The sequence below is a fragment of the Eufriesea mexicana genome, unplaced genomic scaffold, assembly GCF_001483705.2.
Source record: "Eufriesea mexicana isolate 0111107269 unplaced genomic scaffold, ASM148370v2 scaffold8420, whole genome shotgun sequence".
Classification (NCBI taxonomy): domain Eukaryota; kingdom Metazoa; phylum Arthropoda; class Insecta; order Hymenoptera; family Apidae; genus Eufriesea; species Eufriesea mexicana.
The window spans coordinates 541,174-567,932 of record NW_016916180.1 but is presented as its reverse complement, the minus strand read 5'-3'; the positions used below and the strand labels follow the sequence as shown (position 1 = coordinate 567,932).

At 33.9% G+C, this 26,759-nt stretch overlaps 4 protein-coding genes across 4 annotated transcripts; 1 reads left to right on the top strand and 3 right to left on the bottom strand.

Moving 5' to 3' along the window:
- Positions 1-1,826: 1,826 nt before the first annotated feature.
- On the bottom strand, positions 1,827-6,791 carry JHBP-1 (take-out-like carrier protein). The gene is made up of 6 exons (XM_017907581.1): positions 6,659-6,791; positions 5,869-5,967; positions 3,717-3,867; positions 3,224-3,357; positions 3,000-3,149; positions 1,827-2,178 (listed from the first exon to the last, which is right to left on the bottom strand). Exons 1-6 carry the CDS (start codon positions 6,729-6,731, stop codon positions 2,024-2,026), a joined length of 762 nt encoding a protein of 253 aa, XP_017763070.1. The 5' UTR covers positions 6,732-6,791; the 3' UTR covers positions 1,827-2,023.
- Positions 6,792-14,145: 7,354 nt separating this feature from the next.
- Positions 14,146-15,733, bottom strand: LOC108552906 (uncharacterized). Its single transcript, XM_017907589.1, has 2 exons — positions 15,609-15,733; positions 14,146-15,538 (listed from the first exon to the last, which is right to left on the bottom strand). The coding sequence occupies exons 1-2, from the start codon at positions 15,731-15,733 to the stop codon at positions 14,146-14,148; spliced, it is 1,518 nt and encodes a 505-aa protein (XP_017763078.1).
- Positions 15,734-16,589: 856 nt separating this feature from the next.
- Positions 16,590-19,903, top strand: LOC108552905 (zinc finger protein with KRAB and SCAN domains 5). Its single transcript, XM_017907588.1, has 5 exons — positions 16,590-16,766; positions 16,837-17,097; positions 17,179-17,694; positions 17,782-18,320; positions 19,772-19,903. Exons 1-5 carry the CDS (start codon positions 16,590-16,592, stop codon positions 19,821-19,823), a joined length of 1,545 nt encoding a protein of 514 aa, XP_017763077.1. The 3' UTR covers positions 19,824-19,903.
- A 1,545-nt stretch (positions 19,904-21,448) lies between these two features.
- LOC108552883 (uncharacterized) lies at positions 21,449-23,338 on the bottom strand. The gene is made up of 2 exons (XM_017907564.1): positions 23,303-23,338; positions 21,449-22,024 (listed from the first exon to the last, which is right to left on the bottom strand). The coding sequence occupies exons 1-2, from the start codon at positions 23,336-23,338 to the stop codon at positions 21,449-21,451; spliced, it is 612 nt and encodes a 203-aa protein (XP_017763053.1).
- Between the last annotated feature and the right edge of the window lie 3,421 nt (positions 23,339-26,759).

Genomic DNA, 26,759 nt, shown 5'->3' with positions numbered 1-26,759 from the left:
CGTCGTCCGTCCCGCGTCGTCCGTCCCGCGTCGTCCGTCCCGCGTCGTCCGTCCCGCGTCGTCCGTCCCGCGTCGTCCGTCCCTCGTCGTCCCTCGTCGTCCCGCGTCGTCCCGCGTCGTCCCGCGTCGTCCGTCCCGCGTCGTCCGTCCCTCGTCGTCCGTCCCTCGTCGTCCGTCCCTCGTCGTCCCGCGTCGTCCCTCGTCGTCCCGCGTCGTCCCGCGTCGTCCCGCGTCGTCCTTTCCGCGTCGTCCCGCGTCGTCCGTCCCTCGTCGTCCCTCGTCGTCCCTCGTCGTCCGTCCCGCGTCGTCCGTCCCTCGTCGTCCGTCCCTCATGGTCCCTCGTCGACCCGCGTCGTTCTTCCCGCGTCGTTCTTCCCGCGTCGTCCCTCGTTGTGCCGCGTCGACCCGCGTCGTTCTTCTCGCCGCGTCCCTCGTCGCCCCTCGTCGTCCCGCGTCGACCCGCGTCGTTCTTCCCGCCTCATCCCTCGTCGTCCCTCGTCGACCCTCGTCGACCCGCGTTGTCCATCCCCCGTAGTCCTCCGTTGTTCCCCGGCTCCCGATCTGCATCGTCGGACGGCAAACCGGCGACTGAGTCGAGTACCGTCGCGTCGCCCCTTATATAGCCCCCGATCGTGGAAGATTGACGGAAATTTTCGAACTTTACCAATTGAATTTCTTATTACTTTTCCGCTTTAATAGTCAATAACTTATTAATTTTTTCACCTGTATTATAAGTATACATTGCGGACAATTTGATATTTATAATTTTAATTTGTTATTGACAATCGGTATAATAATATATAAACTTTTTGTAAATCATCGATACATTTTAACATATTTACGTTATGAATTCTTGTAATAACTAGTAATTTATTAATTTTTTCACTTTTGTTACAAATTTACGTTGTGAACAATTTGTTACTAATAATAAATTTGATAATTGATACATGTTTTATGAAGTAGAACTGCATTCGTACCTTCATAACGTGAATTTCCTTGCTACGTATATATATGTAAAAATATTTTTATTTCATTTGTAGTTTTGGTTAAAAATATATATTGCACGAAAGATAAAAACGTTTGAAAATTTATTACTTTCTTAAAAGACAGGTAGCTGTGCATTCGTTGACAACTTTATATTAAAAGGTCATTCGTATCTACGCACCGAATAACGAAAATGTTTCAAATTATATGTGATTTAAGGAAATTTTTTATAATTTTACGATTAGTATAAAACAGTACATGAAAACATATACATGTAACGTGTAACTATTAAAGTGAATATAAATCAAAACTCAGGACTGCATTTACTTTATATCTTTGTAGATTATTTCATTGTAATTTCACTTAATATATTCTAGTAATTTTTTCTTTTACGGTTAATAAAAATTTTATATTGTATACATCAATGATTTCTTATTTCTGTATATTATCCCTCCTTCCTTGCTGCATTAAAGAAGTCATAAAGACACCAAGAAATGAAATTAACATTAGAGTTTCAATTGACATTAGAAAAGGAGTGACAATAAATTATTCTTAGTGTAGTTAAAAGATTTAATGTAGTTTCATATAAAAATATGCACGATCCCAGTTATACAAGAAATGAAGGTCTTTATTTGAACAAAAATTCGCCTGTTACCGAATGAAGATCTTGATAATTCGAAACGTTAATTACAATGCTTCTCATTATCAAGGCAAATGAAACTATTCGTAAAAGAACAGAAGGTATTAAAAAGAAATTTACGAATTTTACAAATTTGAACGAGGATGAACAAAAATTTAAGTGACTTACAGAACAAAAGTATAAAGATTGGTAGAAATTTTATTCCATTAAACAAAAGAAAGAATGTACATTATATTACAATAACAAGATCAATATCTATTGCTGTAGTCAAAATTTTTTACACGTACTGTATGTACAAATTTTTGGCACATCCACAAAATCTCCTTTTTCGCATTTCCTCGTGAAAAAACGCTTCGTTATTCTTGCATGCGGATAAAGTTATAAAAATTTATTCGAGATTTACGTTGTAGGGAACATTTTGTTCATTGGCACGCGACTGAAAACGTCATTGCTGACTTTGGCGAAAATTAGACCGAAAGTTTCCTCATAAGGGCCTTGGAGTTCCTTGAAGATTAGATCAGAATTTTCATTGATGAAACGGTTCATTTGCTCTCCTATAGAAAAAAAAAGGAAGTAGATAAAACGGTAAATAAAACGTTAAAATATAATTATTATGTAACATTAAAATATAATTTGAAGTCAAAATATCGTACGTAGTAATAAAATCATAATTCAACTTTGACGAAGTTTGTTGGCAGATCATTGATTTTTCGAGGTTACATCAGTTTAAATTATAACCTCTTTATTCGTCGATTCTATTAATTCATTCAACGCGTACAACTATAATTTGCAGCATAAAATTAAAGTCGAAACCAGCTTAATTTAAATAACAAGTTATGATATAAAAAAAAATGATATATATAAAATTTAAGTCGACCTGTTATACATAGGTTAACGTAACCACACCTAACGTAGAATTAATCAGAATGTCGTAGATATATATTGTGGTCGACGTAGAATGGCGAAAACAAAGACGTTTGTATTACTACAGAATTTCTATGCAGCCGTGACTAATCTAACGTGAGATCGACGATATTTTACAAACGGGCAATGTTGCACAAACTAAACGTCACGCACGATGCATTATTCTTCTTTCATTCGAAACGATGACCTCGCTAGATAACCAAGATCATATTTCTTTCTTGCGAGTAGAATAACGATCATTCTTATTGAAGCTCGTTCCACAAATAACGATTCTAATGAGTGGATTTCTCGTACAATTTTACGCAAAAAAAAGGAAAAAAGAAACAAGTCACGATGCATTGAGAATGAAAATCGTGCATTAGAATTTTTCTAGAATATTACCATATTTTCTAACTTCGATAAATACGCATTTACCGATAGTTGGTATTATATAGTAATTTTTGATAAATACCTAGGATCTTGTCACCCTCGAAAAGATTGTCGAAGACCAAGTTTACTCGACCAGGGTCGAATTTTACCACATATTTCTTTGTTCTCAAGTAAGTTTCCCCATTCTTCTGGATTTTCTCGCACCTTATTTCGTTGTGCGAATTCAAGTTGTCTAAAATTAGTTGAATAAAATTACCTTTAGCTTATTAAGTTATAAATAAATAGATAAAGTGTAAATATATTCACATAAGGTGATATTTGATCGTCCAGATCCTCTAATAGGCAGAAGTAACACTTTTCCATCGAGTTTGTAATCGGCGACGAAGTCCACTTGAGGAGAGAATGTATCCGATGATATCAAGCACTTATCCCAGTCGATGCTAAAAGGCAATCATTAATATTAATCACACGTGTTTCTCGCACGTTTTCTTTCAATGTTCCAAATGTTTTCTGGCCTCTGATAGCTTTTCATTATTATTCCCCTTTATTATCTATTTCTTTCTTTCTTCCCATAAGAATTTTTATTACAATTTTTAGTATAAAAGATTCTTTTCCATGAAATGAGAAAATTAAATTTATGCTACCATCTATAAATTAAAATAGGGTTTGAGTTATGTTTCAGACAATAGCATATTTTCCTTGCCACTTCATTAAACATCGCGTTATTGTGCCCGCATTCGGCAAATTTTCATAACCCGAATATAACCTAATCGTGAATCAATTAAACGTTTCAACTTACTGGTAACTCTTGACTTTCAGATCCTTTGTAAGACCGTGTATCTTAATATTTTTATATTCCTGTCTCAAAGCGACCGATCCTTGCGATTCACCAATTTTCAAATTGTCCACAGCTAGTGGTTCAATCGGTAAAATCTTGAAGCTCTTTAGACCTACAGAGTAAATGCATCGTTAATATTCCTTACGAATGTTTAGCGAAATTCCTTTCGGTAAAGTACTTTCAAACGGTGTCCAAACCTGCCAAAGAACTAATTATAAGAAATGATTACATGAAAGTTCTTTCTGTTGCAGGTGTGAGCGATAGAAAAAACGTTTTACGTGTTGGAACGACACCTTTTCACTATTTCAAAGATTTCACAACATAGGTTAGAGGCGGAAACAGGAAACGAATATATCGACGGTCGCACGTTAAGAAATCGATCGGCAGTGGTTTGAAGGTGGAACTTTTATCGAGAGCTCGGAAAGCGAAGGGGCGACCAGATGAATCAAGGAGAACCTCTATAAATTGCAAGACATGATTTTATTGGAAAAATTAATTCCAGTTTCGAGGAAACACGTCGGGTATTGCTGCAGTGAAATCAATGGGAAATTGTTCGCTTTAGTTTGTGATCTAATCGAAAATTGTGTTAAAGTGGAAAAGGATAGAGAGGTTAGGATTTGTTTTGATCGATCTCCCTTTGTTGTGGAGAATGTTTTTATTGAGATTTCTTTGATCGAGATGGTAAAGTATGTTTTCTTATATTAAACAAAGAAAATTGGACGAAATGTATTTTCTTTGCGGGTTAAGAAGGAAATAACGATGTCTATTTTATCATACATTCTTTTAAGAAAAGATGGAACTGTTGTAAATTTTTAGAAAAATAAAGAAATAATAGTAAACGATGTCTCGTGTTGAAGTTGTTTTAAATGTTTGTTTAGGTGGAATTAATGGAAGATTACTTGCTGCTACTTGTAATTAATCATGAACAAAGAAGAAAGTAAAGAAACAGATAGAGAAATGATCTTCAATTTGTTAGAAGAATACTTGTGAATACTTGTTGGATTTTTTTTAGAACATGTAAATGTTACAGCATTAGGTATATATGATTATAAAGTGTGAAGAACATATGTTTAGTGACAAAGGTCTCTCTTCTTGACTTAATAACATATTTTAACACATTAAAGAATCTGCAATCTCATAATACTGCATTTTTTACCAAGAAATAGGTAGAGAATTGAGTATAAAATAATGCTATTTAAAATAAATGATAGAAAAATAAATATGTACACATATAACTAATAATTTCTTGAAAAGAATAATGTTTATTAATTATTTTACGACGTTGTAATTTTGCAGGACTAAAAAGACAGAATACAAAAAATGTAGTGGAAATACCAGAAGAAAATGATTGTTTAATAATAAATGCACTACGAATACGGGTTTCTTAATGAAAATTCGCGGCGGAGTAGGGAGATTGGAATCGGTCAGGTGCAATAGTTATATAATCGGGTAAATAATGTCAACTATTCAGCGGTAACTTTATGGCCTCATGGTAATAGTGATAATTCGAGTGGTCAGTCAGGATTTTAGAATGTTCGTCAAGTAATATCTCCACTTACGATTCTTGTTGAAAATGATTTTCAGTGGGTTATATCACCTCGCGAAAAGATTTTTTCTTTTTCTAATACGTTTTATTTACGTAAATTGTTTCTTACGCTGATGATCGAGATTGATTCAACGACATGGAATAATTAATTTCGAATAATAAAATTTATTATATATGTACTATATAATTGAAAACTCTTTTTATTTTTCATGATAATAATTACATAGCAGAAGTAAACGCTTGATACAAGAACATGCATCAATATATTCATTATTCTAAATGTAACAACTGCATTACTTTAACAAAAACATAATAATTTAAACTCGAGAATTTGTAGTCCACATTATTTTCACAATATCTACAAGTTTTACCAATTAAATTTTTTAATTAATACAAGAAAATTTCACTAATAAAATTCTTATGGCCACTGATAGAATTAAATTTAAATATTAAAAACTACAAAACCTGAATAATGTTTGTTTATAAAATTACAACTAAATAATGATAAATTTGAAATTGAAATTAATAAATAATTTGTGCCTTTTTAATGAAAAATATCATTCTCACCTCTAGCCAATGAAACCACGGCATCCTGAGCAGCTTCGGCGATACAATTGTAGTATGCATCATCCGGTAGCGATCTGTCACATGTTCTCCAATTGTTTGCTACAAGCAAAAAAAAAAAAAAAAAAATTAAATTTAAAAAGGAAATGAAATGAAAAAAAATGTCGCATGCAGACATTACGTAAACGATTGCTGCATTGCAGTGGATCCAATAAAGTGCAGCACCAGTTACGAAGCCGAACTGAAGCTTGGAATTGACTTTCTCTTTCAGACCATGCTTCAATGGTCTGTAATGGTTTTTCATCTATCGATTCGCGGAAATCTCACTGTTTTTACGACGTCATCCTTGTTTACTGACGTCACAAATTTTTCCTTCATCGACATTAACCTTAATATCGACGCTTCATTGAATCCATATGCAATTGTATGTACATGCCACATAATTACCATTTAAAAAAAAAAAAATATGTATATTAACAGCAATATGCCCTATTTAAGTAATGTTAGATTCAATTTTGATGCAAATATTTCTAACACGTAGTGTCTCTTTTTGGTATCAGGTGCATGCTGGGAGCAAGTACTCACGTGGAAGCTAGACGAAAAAGGAGGTTTTAAGATGGACATTTAGTAATTTATTTTTAAAGGAAAAGGTGAATGGATCGCCTGATGTATTGTCTTTGTAACTTAAAAGTCTACGATCACGATTAACCACGTACAATTTAACTCATCGATAATGAAGAAGGATCATCAGTAACCAGATGTCGATTGAACAATAAGTATCAAGACTACTTACGCAGATCCATGGCAAAGGCCACAGCCAATATCGTTGCCAGGACGAAAAATCCAGCTGTTGATAATTTGCCCATGTTCAATGTTTTCGACGAGCAGCCCACAAGTGGTCTTTTCTCCGGATGAAAATTTCTTCGTACAGCTGAATGTGAACTGGAAGAAACGGTCATTGATGCAGTCTATTTAAGCAGCAGGATCGCCCCACTACTTGGCCAGCCAGGTACGCGTGCCTCTTCCCGCAAGATTATGCAAAAAAAAGGATCTTTTGAATAATATGTCAGGGCACAGGGACGGTGACACACGGGCTCAAGACGCTGCAGATGATTCACTGCGCTATCATGGAGACGATGATGGAAAATCTTGCATTTAAATCACGGTTTACGTGCCCTCGTTCACGAAATGGGATTCTGGATGTGAATTGTAATTCCTTCTATCCCTCCTCTTATGCATCTCTTTCATGCTCCTTCCTTCACATTCTTTCCTTCATTTTTATTGATGGAGAATTCCAATGTAAACTATCTTTTTTATTTCTCTTCTAAATTATTGTTTTTATTTTTTATTGCCATTTTATATTGATTTATTTTTTATGATATTCTTGCACGTACGTTATTTAAATATCTTAGATATTTTACTTAAGATAGTTTATTTTCTTATTGTTGTTTTCTATAATTTTTTTTTTTTTCTTTTTGGTTTGTTATAGGAACTAGATGTTTAAAGGATGATGTTGATAATGTTTGGAGTAGAGAGATGGAAAGTTGCTTGTTTCTCGGCCGAATGCAGTCAGAGTAGTTGCTATATCCACACGTTGGAAGCGTTTACTCTGAAAGTAAAAGTATTTTGCATATGCACGTTTGTCCCTTGTTTCTTCTGCACTCTCTTTTTTTTGCATTTAGGGGAACAACTGGCTTCATGAGAGCTTTAGTTGGGGACGAGTCCTTTGTGTCCTTTATAGCGCTCTATTGGCTTTATTCATTTACTTGTTGATCTATTTTAACTACCAATATTTGCAATGAATCGATGAATGTTTGTCTAATGTCCAAAGGAGTTACAAAAGAATTATATTTATGATAAATAATATATTAATTAGGATAAATTAATGTAACAACTTTTTATAGGATTTTATGGTAAAATGAATTTGTTATAGTCAAATATCACAATCTTGCATTAAGACTGAAGTACTGTAGATAAGATAATTTATTTTTAAAGTTGTTGAATATTTATATAGGATTTCTAAGGATTTATTTATATCGTTTTTTCATTAAACTTCTATTTATAAAGCATAAATACATTAGGCAGAAGTTAATGCATTTATCTGCATCTAACTTAATAGAAACTTTGCTTTACAAGATGTTATTCCGTGAGTTATACAGAAAATATTATATCACATCCTTTGTAAGGCCGTGTATCATAATATTCTTATATTCCTACCTATGGATTATGTTCCTTTTAGATGTTACTCGTATATTGAAAAAAGAAAAAGTCAGTATAAATTTACTAAAATATTCAAAACACTTGGCTTGTATTTTCGACAAAAGAATTTATTACCTATTGTCAGCAAAATATTATAGAGCCATATGTAACTATACTCTAGTAATGTTTATTATATTTTAGCTCGATGTTCGGCAAAATTTTATGAAAAGCAGTGCCAATATATTGGATGAAAGACAAAATTTTCCCATTCGTCTGCATTTTAAATACGAAACTCGAGTCAAAAGTCTCGCAGATGGCCGAGACGGAATTGTTCGAAGTGAACAGCGGCCATTTAGGAGAACAAAGGGAACAACAAGGGGATTCTGAAAGACTCGTAACGCCATTAACAGTCATCCTGCATGCCTGGCTTCGAATCGGAGGAAAACAACCATAGACGACTATGGGTGTACATATGAAAAGACGTAACATTTGATGATGAGCACAATAGGAAATGTGTTTCTTAAGCATTATGAAAATTGTCCTTTAAAGACAGCTTCAGATCGTGGCTGTAAATTATGTCTGGATGAAAAAAGACCGACTGAAGTCTCGTAAAAGCTCTCTTCATTAGCGAGTTACGTTAAAGAGGAAATATGTGAAGATCGATAACGAAGTGCTTCGTCTGGAAGATGGTATCGTTAAGTAGAAAGTGTTAGGGGTAGAAAGTTATTAATACCGGTTCAAAGTTTAAGAGATTTTAATAGAATTTTGATTTTAATTTCTTCTTAGAACGTATACCTTAATCATTTTAAACATTACTGTTCCATTTCTTAAATACAAATTTAAAATCAAATTGTCCTCTTAAATTATTGTTTTTTCGCCTCAATATCAATTCAAAGTTTAAGAGATTTTGATAGAACTTTAATTTTCCTTTTTCAAGGAATTCGAATTTTAATTTAATTCAAATTACCCTTATATTCCCAAGTTTTAAATCGTTATTTCTTCACTAGAAATCACTCTTCTATTACTTCCACTCCTTCCTTGCATTAATCTTTATTCATATAAAATTATGCTCTTAGTCATCAGTACCAAATTATGTCTGCATTGCCTAAAATTATTTGTTTACTCAGAAATTCTGTTGACAAACAATCCTAGCATCGTTCACAAATTCCAAACAATCTTGTCACTATGCTTGACATGTTCAACTTATTAATTATCTTTTTGTTATTCCCTTTCCTTATACACCAAAAATTTTATTCACGATAAAAAATTTGTGCATTATGAATACTCATCCGATCATTCATAAATTATACTTTTTCATCGTTTAGTATCAACATTTTTCTTTTGACATGATTAATGTCAAAATGATACTCGATGTTACTGATCTAAACACAAGTTGACTGTTTCAGAGCATGAAGGAGATTTAAAGCAGAACGATCAGTCTTGTCTTGTGACCGTCTTGTGATCGTCTTGCAATCACGATCAAATGATCGAGGAACACATTCATACGGCACAACCTTCATATAATGTGAATGGTCGATTACATATGCACATGGCTTTCTCGAAGACGACTAAGGTTACACGTTCATGGTCGTCGAGGGCTGCTTCGTGGTTCACTGATCTCCAAACACGTACAATTTCAAATTATGTCTATTACTGACTTAAAGTTCGAAATTATCATGCCTTTCATACGAGCTAGAAATATAAAAATTTGAAAAAGGCTGAGAATTTTGTTGCCTTGGAAGATCTTCTGGTACAAACCCTGCGTATAAGATGAAGATTGTTATTGATAATTGTAACACTAGTTTTAAATTAATTATAAAACCAGCAGTAGATATGGTACGAATACCAGTGGGAAGGTGATCCTGTTGGACACAAGGTCTAAGGAATATTTAAGAAGTTATTAAACAACTTTGGAAAGCGATATATTTCACATTTCGAAGGTAAGATATTTGTAATTCTACAGAATTACATTATTTTTAAATATCAAATCACGTTTTAAATTAGTCTCACAAAATGGCCCCAGAATGAAGATTATACGTCTTCCACTTCGAGGTCAGTTGAGAATTTTATTTATAATTAGGATCAGGGAGACGTAATTATAAAATATCATGAATAATTATATTATAGAATTAAGAAAGAAATATTTATAATATTTATAATAAAATTATCCTATTATAACATTTATTTCAAATATACGAACCTATCTATTAAGTGATTAGTCTAAAATATGAGGTGATGCAATAAATTTTTTCCTCGCTAATTGAATCAATAAATATCCAATATTTTTGATGGATGTAGATGAAAAAGCTTCGCAATAAATCTTCAGAGTTGAATAATGTGATCAACGTGAACGATCGCTGCTTAGCGAAGATCGATTTTTCCAGCCGAGGATCTTGATTAATTCGTATCAAATCGATTGTTCGAACGTTTTCCAGAATAGATTTTAATCCAGTTCTTCCGTGTCGTGGAACGAATGATAATTTTAAATCAAACGATGAATCTTCGTGTCACGAATATCGACGATACTCGAGAAGGCTTTAACGCAGTTGAACCGCGTTGAAATAAACGAAAAGGAAAAAATGACGGGAAACAGGAATGGCCAAAATACGTCATTAGCTTTTGCAATTAGTAGTAGCTATAAACTCTCAAACGGCGTTTAACACGTTCCACGGGTTATTTAAATAATTGCAGAATCGACAAAGCAGTCCGACAATTGCTCATGGTTGACGAATTTGAAATTTAAATGAAATTTACAATCGTCCGAGACAGGCGAACAGATCCATAACTTTTACGACCGCCATATTTAAATCCCGATTGAATGTGCCTTGATGAATAAATGCAAGTTTTATTACACAGTGATTTCAATGGCAATTAATACAAAAAAATAAAGGTGAAATACGGTAAATTTAATTTATCGTTGCTCGTTGAACATTTGCTACTCTGATTCACTTTATCGTCAATTACATGCGGGAATGACGTGAAAGAAAATTCAGAAGTATTATGTAATAATTATAGGAATTAGAAATCATTATTGGCGAATTTGCGCTGCGAGACGTAATGCCATTTATTTGCTATTCCAATGAGGATAATCGGTTTGCGTTGAGTCAGATATCCTTTGATCTTTCCTAGTTCTTTACATCCGAATAATGACACAATTTACATCTGTTTCAGCCGAATGTTCATGTAAATAATATTTTCAGATGATATCACAATGGTAGTTAATACATCGTTCCAGCTTGGAATGAAGATGTCAAAGTCAAAGGATGTAAGAAGGAAACAAGAGTAACGACAGAAAATTGCTTTATCCATTCGTGACCAATTTACAGGAAAGAAATCTGCGATTTAGAAGCACCGTATGCTTGAACCCAATTAACGAATAACGACGATCGACGTTACCATTACAGTGTACACAGTTTGCGCATTGAGGAGGAAAAAGAAACTGAACAAGAAATTCAAAGTCGAATGGCTAATTTAATGTTTCTGCTTGATAAAAATCTTCATGGACAACCCGAAGGTCGGCCATTTTATTTCACTCGTTCGTTGCTCTCTTTTGCCTTGCCATCGTTCATAGCCCTTAGGCCCCGAACTTTCGTTTAAGTCTAGCGTTCACGTTTATTCTAAAATCATAAATCTCTCGATGCCATCTCTTAATTAATTTCTCACGTTTCAGCGAATGAAAATGAGCGTGGAAACTAGCTACGGCGAAGCTACAGTTATTCACGAAGATACCATCATTAAGGGACATCATCAAAATGGCACCCCAAAGACAAAATTTAAATTCCTGTAGAGTCGGATGCTGGTCGTGTGTGCGTATGTTTGCTCTGATTTTTTGGAGGAAAAGAAAGGAGATGTTTGCGAAAGATTTATAAGGAACGAAAGAGATATTTGGGGTCCTTTGAGATGGAAAAATGGCTTCAATGATACCCACAAGGGCGACGAGTCTCGAGTGCACTTCTCGTTTCATGTTTCGCTGTCGTTTAACGAGATAAAACGATCGTTGAAGTATTCACGATGAGATGAATCACGAGGAAGTAAATACGAACATTCTATCGTCAATTTATGCAACAATGCTGGTTGCTTTTTACAATGGCACCTCTTGAAAAAAAAGAAGGAAAATAAAGGGAAGGAAGCTACGAAGATTCCCAACAGGAAATAACGAATCTCTCTTCTTTTTGGCGAAGTCTTCCGTGCATCAATAGTAGCAAACGTTAAAAATTCGAAATACAGAAATAAACTGGAAAATTTAAGATTTAAGATACAACGATTCGTAGAATATCAAATTTTTTGGACGAGAGCAAATTGGGTTTTAGAATTCGAAGTTTGTATTACGAATAGGTTCGTGAGCACAAATCGACGAATATATTTTCCTTTCGGTCGAAAATTTTTGGGACAAGCAACTCATTATTTCTCAACTTTTCGCCAGTTGGGAAATCGAGAAACCAGTTTCACGAACGTCAGGTATTTCTTCGTTGGAGTTAATTCTTTTCTGGAATCGATATTTAATGAGTCTACCGACTTGCGGAGCTTGACAGGTTCAATGCTCCTTAAACGAATATTTAATTACCATTGCAGATGCTTTCGATTAGTATCTGTCAGCACTCCATTATGTTCTATTATCTATAAGTGTACATTCAAGTGTCCGATTTAATTTCTAATTAATCTCGGACTGGATAAATATTTATAACAACAGCAGTAGTCGGAATAGGTAACACGCAACCGTTTAAATTAATCGCAAAAATTTCTCTAGCAACTTAATTATTCAGTGAAGTAATTTCTTCATTATTTATCAGAATTTTTATTCAAATTATTTGAAATTTAAGTAACGTGTAATACACTTCCTACTCTGAAGTTGAAAAAGAAATTCTGTGAAATTATGAGAGATTACTCAGTTACAGCAATTAAGTTGTTACTGCGATTCTGTAATTACCTTAAGTAGACGCATGCAAATTAATTATATCGTCATTAAAGGAGTCTGTAATTCAAATTGAAACTTGTCGTTTCTAATTCGTCAGATTCTAGACATTTTCTAGCCTTTTTTGTATTTGAGTTCATAAGTAAAATGTTTTTGTTAAAGTTTTTCGATTAATTCACGAAATTAAGAAAAGATCAATTTATATAAAAAAATTTCGTAACATGATGAAAACAGGATGAAGAGCGCGAAAGGTACATGCACCAGTTAGATCTGTCGGCCATGGTCATAACGTGTTCGTAAGAGACCACAATTTTATGACTTCTTTCTCAGACGTCATCTGAATATATAATGGAATAAGAAATGACATTTTTCTTCTCGGATTGTTAACGCAATAGCTGATATATATTGAAATGCCTTGAACAGATTGTTACCTGTCATATAGGCCATTGTATATATATAAATAAATAAAATTTTATTGGTCCACTTTAAAGATTACAGTCACAGTAAAATAATATTACAAATAAATATTTTTACAATTGTACACGATTTAGAATTGTATAATAGAAAACTTCGTCGAACAGTCTTACTTGGTTACATTCAAAAAACTTCACAGTTTCACATCGTTTGCTCAATGGAAATTTGCATTCAGCAAACTTCAACTCGCTAGAGGTCGACGGTTCATCATGGCCGTGGAAAGTGCTGAATTATACGAGACGTACTGCTCGTGAACGAGATCACGTAGCTCACCATGTATATATATATCCTTTTATGCGTTATCCTTTCTTTCTTTCCTCTTGCTTAAATCAGTATATGACTTCCCTAATGTTTCATTCAATTGGGGATAGATTAGTAGAAGTCAAGTCACATCAATAACTATGATTTGCTGCAAAGTACGCTTTTTCGTGATGCTAACATGTTCGGAGACACGTTGTTAAAAATTTTTACAGAGAAAACTTTGTCTCGATTTTACAATTAAAATTTGTATTGTAAAGTGTATAAAAAGATTAAAAAGTTGGAATAAAGTAAACGAAACTGAGTCGTAAAAATTCCTTGTATTAATGCTAAAAAGTACAAAATGTCTAAAATCAAGTTAGTGATCAAAATTTTCATTTACTTTATTCCTCCTTAGACACGTATATTTATTCATTGTAATAAAAAGTTAGTTAGAATTAAGGTAATCGTTTTTGATACTTAAGGGCTAAGCTGTTTAATGGCGGTCTTATTTTTGTAACACCAAGATCAATCGCGTGGCCAGTCAGAGGACACGTTTGACAGCGTTTCTTTTTGTAATTCACGTTGAGATTATTTTTCTCTTGGCGAACAATATATCTAGGGAAATAATGCATCCGTTTTAGTTGTGTAGTTACACAAGGTGGCATTGTTACGACTAGGTCTTTTTTATGAATTCGTTTTGTTGGCTCAGCAAATAGTCTGTCATTTAATAAATATTGTTCTAGAGAGCCAGAAGATTTAGATGATAAGGTATGACTGGATCCATGGGTATCAAAATAGTTTTGCTCGCGAAATTTCTTTAATTCTCTCATTTCTCTATCAAAGACATGTTCTCTGCCAATTTCGTTTTCTAATTTGTTTATACAAACTGAATCTTTATACTTCTCTGAATCCTCTTCCTCTGAAACAGCTTTGGATTGCTGTGGCATATTTTTATGGCAACACTGGCATTCTTTGCTAGATACTGGTTTTTTACTCTTAGTTAATACTTTTGAACTAGATTTAGTCTTTTTAATGTCAGGTACAGATGCTTTAGAAGAAAGGGTTCTTCTAACTACTTTTGGTTTTGAGTGCTTTTTCAAAGATACTTGAATTCCTTTGCTACATTTTTCTACACTTTCATTTCCAGAACTTGAATATTTTTCACTGATTTTTGACTTTGTGAGAGTAGATGTTGCTGAATGATGATTAGCTTCTAACCTTTTATCAACTTTCAACTGATGTATAGAACCAACATCATGTACATTCTTTTTGGCCATCATTTCATGATAACATTGTGATCTGAAACATGTGTCTGGACAGTCACCTGTTGCTGCTTGCAGCAAAGAAACTCTGCTTGTAACATTGCGCAAAAATTGAGATTTGGGTGCATAATCTATCTTTTGAACTCTTCTTAAAGTTTCACAACTAATAGGTGAACTTAAAGTTGACTTTTCAAAATTATCTTCTATTGTTATGGCAGGAAAATTGATATGACTTCTACATTTTTTACAAGGAGAACGTGGTCTATGTTGTGTTCTTGTTGATTTATGTTGTGCTTTTCTAATTTCAGTATTACAGTAACATTCTTTCACTGGTTTTCTGTAAATGTTTTCCAAAGAAGACTGATTTTCAAAATGCTTTTTGGAAGATGTTAATATCTTCTTTGCTGTTGATGTATTAGACATTGATGCAGATGTCTGATTAGGACTGTTACAAAAACAATCTGAACGCAAGGCTCCACCAACTCCAGATGAATCATTTCGTAATTTCCATGACTTGTTATCCTTCTTTATTAATGAATGTGGTAAATTTATTTTACCATGATTTCTAGAATTTTCTTTTAATATCCTAGATATAAAAATCAAAATATGTAAGTTTATAAAGTGCTGTTATATGAAATATAATATTAAATACTTACAAATTTTGGGAATTAAACTTTTTAAATTCGTCTTTCACTTTTTTAGAATTCTTATCTATTTGTGCTAATAAAAGTTTGCTTCGTTTACGTAAATTATCTATCCGTTCGTTTAAGCTGTCACCCATAAGATCACATGTTTACCTATTAATTAAATGAAAATTTTATGTCTTGAGATATAAAGAAGTTTTACTTAAAATACAAATAAAATACATATTATTCTTTAAGGTTTATTTTATATTTAATAATGAATTTTGTTTGTAATATTTTCAAGTGCAAACTATTAAATAATGGTAAATTAAGAAAATTAATTTCTATTATTGACGTTGCTTGACTACGTACACCTGTGTTCTGTTTAAACCATTAACTATTTTTCTTTAAATCAACTTTCCTAAATCATTAATACATAAACTTCCAACTATAAAATATCACAACAAAATGTTTATTTTTATTTTATCATTTGAAGTCTGCCAAGCGTCTACTGTAAACAGAAAGACGTAGTTCAGGCTTACCATGATAATAAAAATCATTTTTTTCTTCAAAAATTTTTTTAAGATTAAATAAATATAATTTATTGATAAGTTTTAACTTTTTAAATGATACAAATTTTATTAAACTATGCAAGAAAGAGTATGTCTTAAATATATTTTCAAAGAATTACTTCCATTTTTCTTACGAATACAATGAAATTTTGAAAATAGTACTTTAATACAGCCATGTTGGAGCGACGCGTAGGACGCGGCGTACGTTACAATGTACCGTCGCTCGAGAAGTATTTTTTAATTTAATTAGCCGTCTCGTGTTTTCCGTCGATGTTTCGTCTCGATATTAGTTTACTTTTCCACGCGCCGTGAGAAATATGAAACTAAAAACGTAGTTACGATTAATTTGCTCGTTCGTTACGCGTGCATTATATTATAGGTTATAAACGCTCGCATGTTTTAATTACAAACGCGCGTACCTTTTACGTCTACTTGCGGCAAAATGGATTTTTCCGGGAATAATACGATTCAAGGTTCTCTTCCGCAATTTTCGGAATTAACATCTCGATCGAACGTAGTTTCGACGTCAAAATTTACTAGTGGCGATAATACTCAAGTAGAGCAAACGACTGTTTATACAACCGCTGTTGGATCAAATCAGACGAAACAAAGTTTGCTGGTAAGATTTACTACTACGTTATATTTGTTTCGGATATACTTTATTTATTTAATTGTTTATATTCTTTCAGGTGAATACGACTAACAAGTACACAGGGCCAATATTAGCATGGCCAGATCCAAACACATTGATGCAGCTTTGTGAGAAGCAAGGCATTCAGACTATTAACATTCCTAATTACAATCAAAATAGCCCAATACTCAGTGTTCAGTCAAATAGTTTACCAGTAAGAATTATACCTAATATGTATTTGCCATCAACCTCGCAGTCAGAGAACATAAAACCAGAGTTAGAAACAAGGACTGAGAATGAGAAACAAATGTCTACAATGGTATGGAATTTTTCTTCTAGTAAACTATATATCTATTGAGAAATTTACATAGTTTTATGTAACAAAAAGTTGATATTCCAGCAAGATTCACACGTTCAACTTCAACAACAAAGTGCCATGGCAGAGTATTTTCAAAAGTTGCAAGCTACAACTCTACCATTAACTTTACAACAATTGATTAAACTGCAGACAGAGCAGGTGAAAAAAGAAAAGACTGAAGAGGAAAAAGTGGAGCACGCACAGAACAACATTCTTAACATTCCTAGTGTTCCAGTATTCAGAAATACTCAATTACAGAATGGAAACAATACTTTCATGAATACGGATCAATTGTTAGTGTCCATAAATCCAAATGATCTAAATGTTCAAATAGAAAATCCACAAGAAAATGAGAATACAGTACAGACTGTTAAAGTTGAGCAACAAATACAAACAGATTCGCCAAAGACCGAGAAAAAAATGAAATTCCGAGCGAAAACCGGCGAGATAAAAATTAGCGTCGCTCTGGATGGTTCAACGCTTTACTGCTGTCCAGAATGCAATTTAGCGTTCCCGGATAAGACGGAAATTGAACAACATATACAAGCTCACATACAGGTACGTATTACTCTCTTCTCTAATATGTTCTAATATGTTCAATTTTGAAAATAAATATATTAAACTGATATAAACTTCATCTTACAGGAACGCAAGTATCAATGCAAAGAGTGTGGCGCTATGTTGAAACGAAAGGAGCATCTCGATCAACACATGCGTGGTCATTCAGATGAGAGGCCATTTAAATGTCCAGTGTGCCAAAAAGCGTTCAAAAGAAACGAACACTTGACAAGGCATTACGTTATTCATTCTGGCGATAAGAATTTTTCGTGTTCGGTATGTCAGAAAGCCTTCTCTAGGAAGGATCACTTAAACAAACATACTCAAACGCATCTAGGAATTAGAAGGAATAGGACAAAGAAAGATTCATTTTTCGTGGAGCAAAAAGAATCTTTCGAAAAGGCTCCCGAGGTTCCTGCAATGCCTAAACAAGAAGTGAGTTTCGTGTTGAAAGATGGAGGCTTCATGAAGCAAGAGCCTAATTTCCTGCAGTACATCCAGAATCTCCAGAAGGATCAGAATCTGATCCACACATTCTCCTCGTTCAAGGAGCAAGCGATGAAGGAGGCGAACGTGCTGCAGCAGCAGGCAGTGAACATGAACGAGATTCTGCCTCAGAATACAAGGTACTTAATGCCGTCTTAGTCGTAAATAAGCTCGTCTAAATCCAAAGCAATAAAGGCTGTTCACGTGGGAGCGTCGGGGTTAGCACAAAATAGAAAATTGATTAGGCGTACGTTAGGAATTGGAACGTATTGTAGAATTAAAATTAAAATCATTGGAGAAGGAAGGTAGCACTAGGAGACTGAGGTGCAATTTACAAATGAATTTCCATTAATGATGGATAAATAAATTTTCATGATAACCGGCGGTGATCGAGTCATTAAACATCCATTAATTTCTGAAGGAACTTGAAACTTGAAGCTATTTTTTTTTCTATTTTATAGAAGAATGTTGTTAGTGTTCAATGAGCAGTACCTTATATTTTTAGCGAGCATACTATGAACCATAGTTAAATTCCATTATTTGCATGAAATAGTAATATCTAACAACGGTCCGCCAGCCTGAGTGAGTCTAATAATAAGATAAATGAAAATGAAAAGTATCAACATGCTAACTTGAAACGAAAAGGGCAACTTGTGTAAGAGTACATCATCTGTCTTATTTAAACTAACTTTAAAGGAAATAGTTTGTTTACGGATTCTAGTCTACGATCACGAAAGAAAGCCGACTGTAGGTCACTGAACTCGAGTTTCTCATTGTGGCTCTCAATGAAAGATTCTGTTTCCTTCTTTTTCTCCACAAGTTCGAGTTCCGTGTGCATGTTTGTCACTTAGAATGGGGTATGTTTAGACGATAATAAGTAATCAGTAGTGTTGAAGGACACAATGCCAATCTGCCGTTACGATAAATTCAGAGCGAGTACCAGTAGCAAGTAATAGCATACTGCCAATAAATATGGTTATGAAAATTTGTAGAATAATTCTGTATATAAGTGCTAACAAATTTTACCTGATGGAGATTCAGTAGGTACGTTGTTTCAAACTTGATCTCTGATTCGTCCGTGTTCATCATTAATGAGTACATGTAGTATGTATTTTAAGTAAGCATTCATCTTCATTAACTATAATTCATATTCTTTTTTTTCCTCTCCATTTTAATTTTATCATGCACGAATTGGACAGACATATTTTTTATACGTATAATTTTTTAAATATTTTCAATGAGAGATATTTTTATTATACTATTCCTTTTACTTTTTTTTTCTCTCTCTCTTTTACGTGATATTTTTAAGGCAAAAGCAATAGGAATTTTTGCATTGAAAAGTGGAACTATATTTTTTTACAAATCTTTTCAGTAATGTAGTCTGTACTGTTATGACTGTGTATTATTTCGTGTAACAGTTTAAGAAGTGATATTAGAGGAAAGATTACTTTGCTCAATGTTTCAAGGTGACTCGAAGGTCTTTTGTTTGTGTACCAAAGAATAATCGTTTGCATAGCACTCTCGAACGAAAATTATATTATTATTTCAGTAACAACTTTTGATAGACCTTTTATGTTTTTTTTTATTTTAGATTCGGAGAAGTTCCCATTACTTTTGACTCACTCGTGACTCACTTTTACTGAGACTCACACCATTATGCGTGAAAGCGTAAACCATACTGTTCATTTCGTCTAAATAAATTTCCAAAATCGATTTTACATCGCACCGCGCGTTTCTTATATTTAATCTGGCAGTTCTTAAGTATGAAATAAAAACGGTAAAAATTGCTCAAAAATCCATCGTGAATTTGAAACGGTGGATTGTCAAAAAATTTGAACGAGTGAACATTTGCGAAGCCATCCTTTTTCTATTGCCGATGAAAAAGAGGAGAAAAATTTCCATGACAATTTCTTTCTCTTTTAATTTTCCTTCTTTTTTCTTCGTTATTTGCTGAAGAGTCTCGAGCATATTTTGACAGCGATTTTTTGACAATCTGCCGGACTTCTACCGTGGAATAATGCTTCTAAATGCTACCACGTGCTGTAGATTTTGGAACTTGTGATTAGATTTAATTATGACTAACACCTTTGGAATGTCTGCTAGACGTACACGAGATTAGAGTGGATAACTGCGGATGGCACTAAAGATAAGACTCATACCGCGTTATAATAGAACCAAAGACTTTTGAATATTCGTGAGAATAGCAGTATTTTGTCTCTTCCTCCTGAACTTCTTTCAACTTCCTGCCTCTCTTGACCCCGGTGCAGTGGCAATCGAATGGTCCCCTAAGCTCTGCTGGATTTCTACCTGCTAAAATGATTCGTAAGAAAACTGATCCACTGAGAAACCTGTCCATAGAATTGCACCACTGACCTGGGTTAAGGAAGCAGCGCTGATCTTTCCAGTAAAGTTTAATTAAGTAGTATGTAAGGTATCCATGTTCACGCTTGTGGCCATTTCCGTGGGCATGATACGCAAGACGATAAACAATGATGAAGTATTTTAACAATAGACACGCATTTGCAACAAGGTGTTACTCGACGAGCGATTGTTATGTATAATACAATGATTGCCAAAAAAAGAAAAAAGAAAAAAACAAAAATAAGAAAGAAATAATAAGAAGAAGAATGGATAAGAGGTAACACATGTATTTTTCAGACCAAGATATTTTTGAATAAAATAAGTGTAAAGAAAACCATCGTTCACTCGTACTGTCTGTATACATATCTACCACAGTTGATTCCCGATTATTCACTTCTTTTCGATTAAATATGCTCCTTATTGTATAGTGCGTTCGGGTAAAGAAGGCATAACGTGTTTATATTCTCAGAGCTAGCTGATTAATTCCGCTGTCACCCTCATCATCATAGGCAGTGACTGCTATATCTGAAGATGGTTGCACATTGGTCACCGTTTTCAGTAAATAGCGACCACTGCCTGTGATTAAAGCAGTATCAGCGGGGTTAATCAGTCAGTCAGTGAGGATGTAAACACGCTGTGCCTTCTTTCCTCGAACGCACAATACGCATTTAAAATTATTTAAATGGTCTTCCTTTTGCCAACTTGTTCCCTGTTCATTCTAAATTTTGTACGTAATTATTCATACCTTAATTAAAGTACTTATCCGTATTTTTATTGGATTGATCATAGTGATTGGTTATAATGGAGTCATCTGTATTCCACTTCCTTGCTTGTTTACCCTTATTTTATTTTCTTATCTAATACATAAAAAAGTATCCAAATATAGTAGAAAAGCCATTTGCCATAATCATTTAACACGTATTGCAGTGTGATTGGTATTAACAATTCTGGACAGCTTGGAGTACACGCCATAAGTGATCCCCAGGAGCGATCCGATCCAATCGACAAGATGGCGGCTGAGGGTGACCGGAAACTGGAAGGTGGTCCTCGGTGTAATGATCTCCACGTCTCGATCCTTGTCAACTTCCACCTCGTCTTCCAGTTCCAACGGTTCCAAAGGCTCCAAACGCTCTAAGGGCTGAACATCGTTCACCCAGTCATCCTGTACCTTTAAATAGGTTCCCTTGGGTTGCGACTTCTTCGACGCTTCCCTGTCCACCAAGCTCTGCTGCATTCGATTGGACCAGATCAGTTTAAGCGCCTCCACGTCTGGGTCGGGCTTGTCCTTGGCCAAAATTTTCTCCACGTTGCTCGTGTTCTCCGGCTTTCGAAACACGAAGTTGTACGTGGCTCGCAATTTTCCCAGCAGCCTGTCCAGAGGCTTCGCCTCGCTGCTGGCCTCTTCTGGAGGATTGCTCGTTTCTTCTGGGATTGGGAACAGCTTCGTGGTCTGTGGCTTCGATTGCACTCTCGACATGGAGAGCTGAAATATATATCCGATGCTATATTTTGTAGTAATAATGATAGTAATAATAATAATAGATGTATATAATATGTATTACACAATGTTTTGGGTACACACATTGCTTGTATGTATAATACGTATGTTATTATTATTATTATTAATATTTGTGTTTATATTAGCGTGTATTGGTATTTATTGTACATACGAGTATGTACCAAGCTTGGTATTTATGGGTACTGGAGAAATTCGTGGGTGATTCTACGTGTTTGTAATGTGACTCTATGTTGTATTTTATTTATAATTTCTTCGTGTAGTCGTAATTCTTTGATGCGTTTCTTCAATGTGTTTAGGGCTATTGTTGTTGCACATATGATAATTGGATATTATTATATGTATTCTTATTATCACTATTAATAGACAGATTTTTATATTTCTTTTTTTCTTTTATATTATGGGAGAAACTGAAATATAAATATACATGTCGGTAATTATGAATGTGGGCGAACTTTAAAGTCTAATTTTATGTTGTATAAATTTACATTAAAGCGGTGTAAAATTATTTTTGCAAAGTAGCAGAAAATCCAGTTAGATTAATAATTTTTCAGTTCATCTAAACAGAGAATTTGTAATACTACGAAATTGAGTATTTTCTTAAGAGTAGGTATATATATATATTTTTTTTTTGAGTTTTGGAAGATTGACAAAATTTAGTATACTTATATGGTATTCACAGAAGTATAATTATAATAGATTATTAAAAGCCGAAGCTCGGGGGAATTTTTTCAAGGGATTATTGGCGAAGTTAGGGAACTTTTGAAAATTGCCGATAACGTCCGAAAGTTTGGAAAATTTCAACTCGACGAAGTTCCTCGGAGGGATTACACAGACTGCCGAGTAAAAATATAAATAAGAACTTCGTCGTGACGCAAGTAAGGAAGACGCGGTGATTAAACGAAGGGTGGGCTGCAACAGTTTGTCACCCCCTCGTTTTTCCCTTTGAACTCCTTCCACCACTTTCGTTACTTTAATCGAGCGCACCGTCCGGAAATTAAATCCTTGTCGAAATCAGCGGAACAATTACAGGTCTCTTCGATGAAACGAAACCTTCGGACTTGGTAACTTCCAAAACGAAAAAAAGAGAAAATCCCGGTCTCTTTCATCCCTGCAACATTCCACCCTTTGAATTTCACGCTCGATTAAATCCAACAAATTCCAATTCGTTTGCTCTAATTTCAAATTAATTCTACACGAATATTACTCTTCTCGTTTTTCCTTTTTTAACAAATTTCTACTCACGCAAACAAGGCAAAATCCGAAGAGTAGAATCTTCATGGTGTTCTGAAGCGGATCACTGGTTCCCTTTCGACGATTCCTTTCGTCGAAGGCGAGGCAACGACTGAAGGACCATTGATTTCAAAATCCATTTATACCAGCGTGCAATGCAGCGGCGTAGCGTCTCGATGCGTCTAATTCGATCGTACCAGCGACCCTATTGTCTTCTGTCCGCGCCTCTGCCTCCGGGACAAACCATTGACACTGTGTTGCCCAACGGAGATCGCTATTCGACGCACGTATCTCCGCTTCGCGGGCACTGCCAGCTCATATTGTTCGAGCAATAAACAATATCGTGCCGCGGGTCAAGGCTTGGATTGGAAAAATTTGCGGTGTCTTCTTGGTGATGAATGGTATTGAAAGGTGAAGCGTTGAACAGTTAAGAGTAACTAGGTTCGGGATTTATGTGGATTTGAATTTTAATAATGATTGTGTTTGATTGGAGAATGTTTGAGATCGGTTGACCTGAATTAAGATTGTGTTGTAATTTGGTTTAGCGTGTGTGTGTATTTTGTGATTGAAAATCACTGTGTGTTTCGAATACTAAAGTGTGGACTTGGATATACTTAGGTTTAAATTTTATATGAATTTGAATTTTAATAATGAATGTATTTGGTTGGGGGATATATGTAGAGATTGGTTGACCTGAATTAGGATTATGTTGTAATTTAGTTTAGTGTGTGTGTGTATTTTGTGATTGAAAATCACCGTGTGTTTCGAATACTAGAATGTGGACTTGGATATACTTAGGTTTAAATTTTATATGAATTTGAATTTTTTTTATATTGGTTGTATTTGATTGGAGAACATTGTCTGAGATTGGTTGGCCTGAATTAGGATTGTGTTGCAATTTAATTTAGAGTGTATATATATTTTGTGATTGAAAATCACTGTGTTTCGAATATTAGAATGTGGATTTGCATATACTTAGGTTTAAAATTTATATGAATTTGAGTTTTAATAATGGTTGTATTTGGTTGGAGAATATATGTGGAGATTGGCTGGCCTGAATTAGGATTGTGTTGTAATTTAATTTATCCTGTATGTGTATTTTGTGATTGAAAATCACTGTGTGTTTCGAATATTAGAATGTGAGTTGAGGTGTGCCTTGGTTTAGGTTCCATGTGGATTTGAATTTTAATAATGGTTGTGTTTGATTGCAGAATGTTTGAAATTAGTTGGCCTGAATTAGGATTGTGTTGTAATTTAGTTTATCGTATATGTGTATTTTGTGATTGAAAATCACTGAGTGTTCTGAATATTAGAATGTGAGTTGAGGTGTGCCTTGGTTTAGGTTCCATGTGGATTTAAATTTTAATAATGGTTGTGTTTGATTGGAGAACATTGTTTGAGATTGATTGGCCTGAATTAGGATTGTGTTGTAATTTAATTTAGAGTGTATATGTAGTTTGTGATTTAAAATTATATAATATTCTTTCTTATTTATAGAAAGTGATTTTAGAAGTATCTAGTATTTAAATTTAGTTTTATTAATTTAATTGAAATTTTAGATGGATCTGAATTTTATTATAGTTTTGTTTGATTGGAGTATATTGTTTGAAATTGGATTTGTGTGTTGATTTCGTGTTTCTGTATATCTTGTGATTGAAAATAGGGTGTGTTTTGATGATTTAGATTCGTCGAGCCTGTTATTTGTAGTCTATAAACATTTTTATAAATTTTATATAAGTTTTGATCTTGATGTTGAGTCGTGTATTAGATCGAATTTGGTTTCAAGCTTAGTATTACTATGAAAACGAATGACTCAATGTCGAACATTACCAAAAAGTCGGGAATGAATCAACTTCATTGTATTCAGAATTATTGACTCATCGCACAGGATCCTGTGGTTCTCTGTTAGACCTCCAAACGAGCGATAAACCACCGAAATCACAATTATTTGAAAATTATTTTAAAGTATTCGAAAGCTTTCTAAGGCACCATAGGAAGGTCACATGATAGTCATTCGATAGTCACACAAGGTCACTCGAAGGTACTGTAATTAAAAGGGCACTCAAGGTTATTTCGAAGATTTTTGAAAGTCATTTTAAAAATTTCTTAAGGTTATTATACAAGGTTATTTAATGATCATTCAAGGTGGTCACTCGAAGGTACTGTAATTAAAAGGGCACTCAAGGTTATTTCGAAGATTTTTGAAAGTCATTTTAAAAATTTCTTAAAGTTATTATATAAGGTTATTTAATGATCATTCAAGGTGGTCACTCGAAGGTACCATAATTAAAAGGGCACTCAAGGTTATTTCGAAGATTTTTGAAAGTCATTTTAAAAATTTCTTAAGGTTATTATACAAGGTTATTTAATGATCATTCAAGGTGGTCACTCGAAGGTACCATAATTAAAAGGGCACTCAAGGTTATTTCGAAGATTTTTGAAAGTCATTTTAAAAATTTCTTAAGGTTATTATACAAGGTTATTTAATGATCATTCAAGGTGGTCACTCGAAGGTACCATAATTAAAAGGGCACTCAAGGTTATTTCGAAGATTTTTGAAAGTCATTTTAAAAATTTCTTAAGGTTATTATACAAGGTTATTTAATGATCATTCAAGGTGGTCACTCGAAGGTACCATAATTAAAAGGGCACTCAAGGTTATTTCGAAGATTTTTGAAAGTCATTTTAAAAATTTCTTAAGGTTATTATACAAGGTTATTTAATGATCATTCAAGGTGGTCACTCGAAGGTACCATAATTAAAAGGGCACTCAAGGTTATTTCGAAGATTTTTGAAAGTCATTTTAAAAATTTCTTAAGGTTATTATACAAGGTTATTTAATGATCATTCAAGGTGGTCACTCGAAGGTACCATAATTAAAAGGGCACTCAAGGTTATTTCGAAGATTTTTGAAAGTCATTTTAAAAATTTCTTAAGGTTATTATACAAGGTTATTTAATGATCATTCAAGGTGGTCACTCGAAGGTACCATAATTAAAAGGGCACTCAAGGTTATTTCGAAGATTTTTGAAAGTCATTTTAAAAATTTCTTAAGGTTATTATACAAGGTTATTTAATGATCATTCAAGGTGGTCACTCGAAGGTACCATAATTAAAAGGGCACTCAAGGTTATTTCGAAGATTTTTGAAAGTCATTTTAAAAATTTCTTAAGGTTATTATACAAGGTTATTTAATGATCATTCAAGGTGGTCACTCGAAGGTACCATAATTAAAAGGGCACTCAAGGTTATTTCGAAGATTTTTGAAAGTCATTTTAAAAATTTCTTAAGGTTATTATACAAGGTTATTTAATGATCATTCAAGGTGGTCACTCGAAGGTACCATAATTAAAAGGGCACTCAAGGTTATTTCGAAGATTTTTGAAAGTCATTTTAAAAATTTCTTAAGGTTATTATACAAGGTTATTTAATGATCATTCAAGGTGGTCACTCGAAGGTACCATAATTA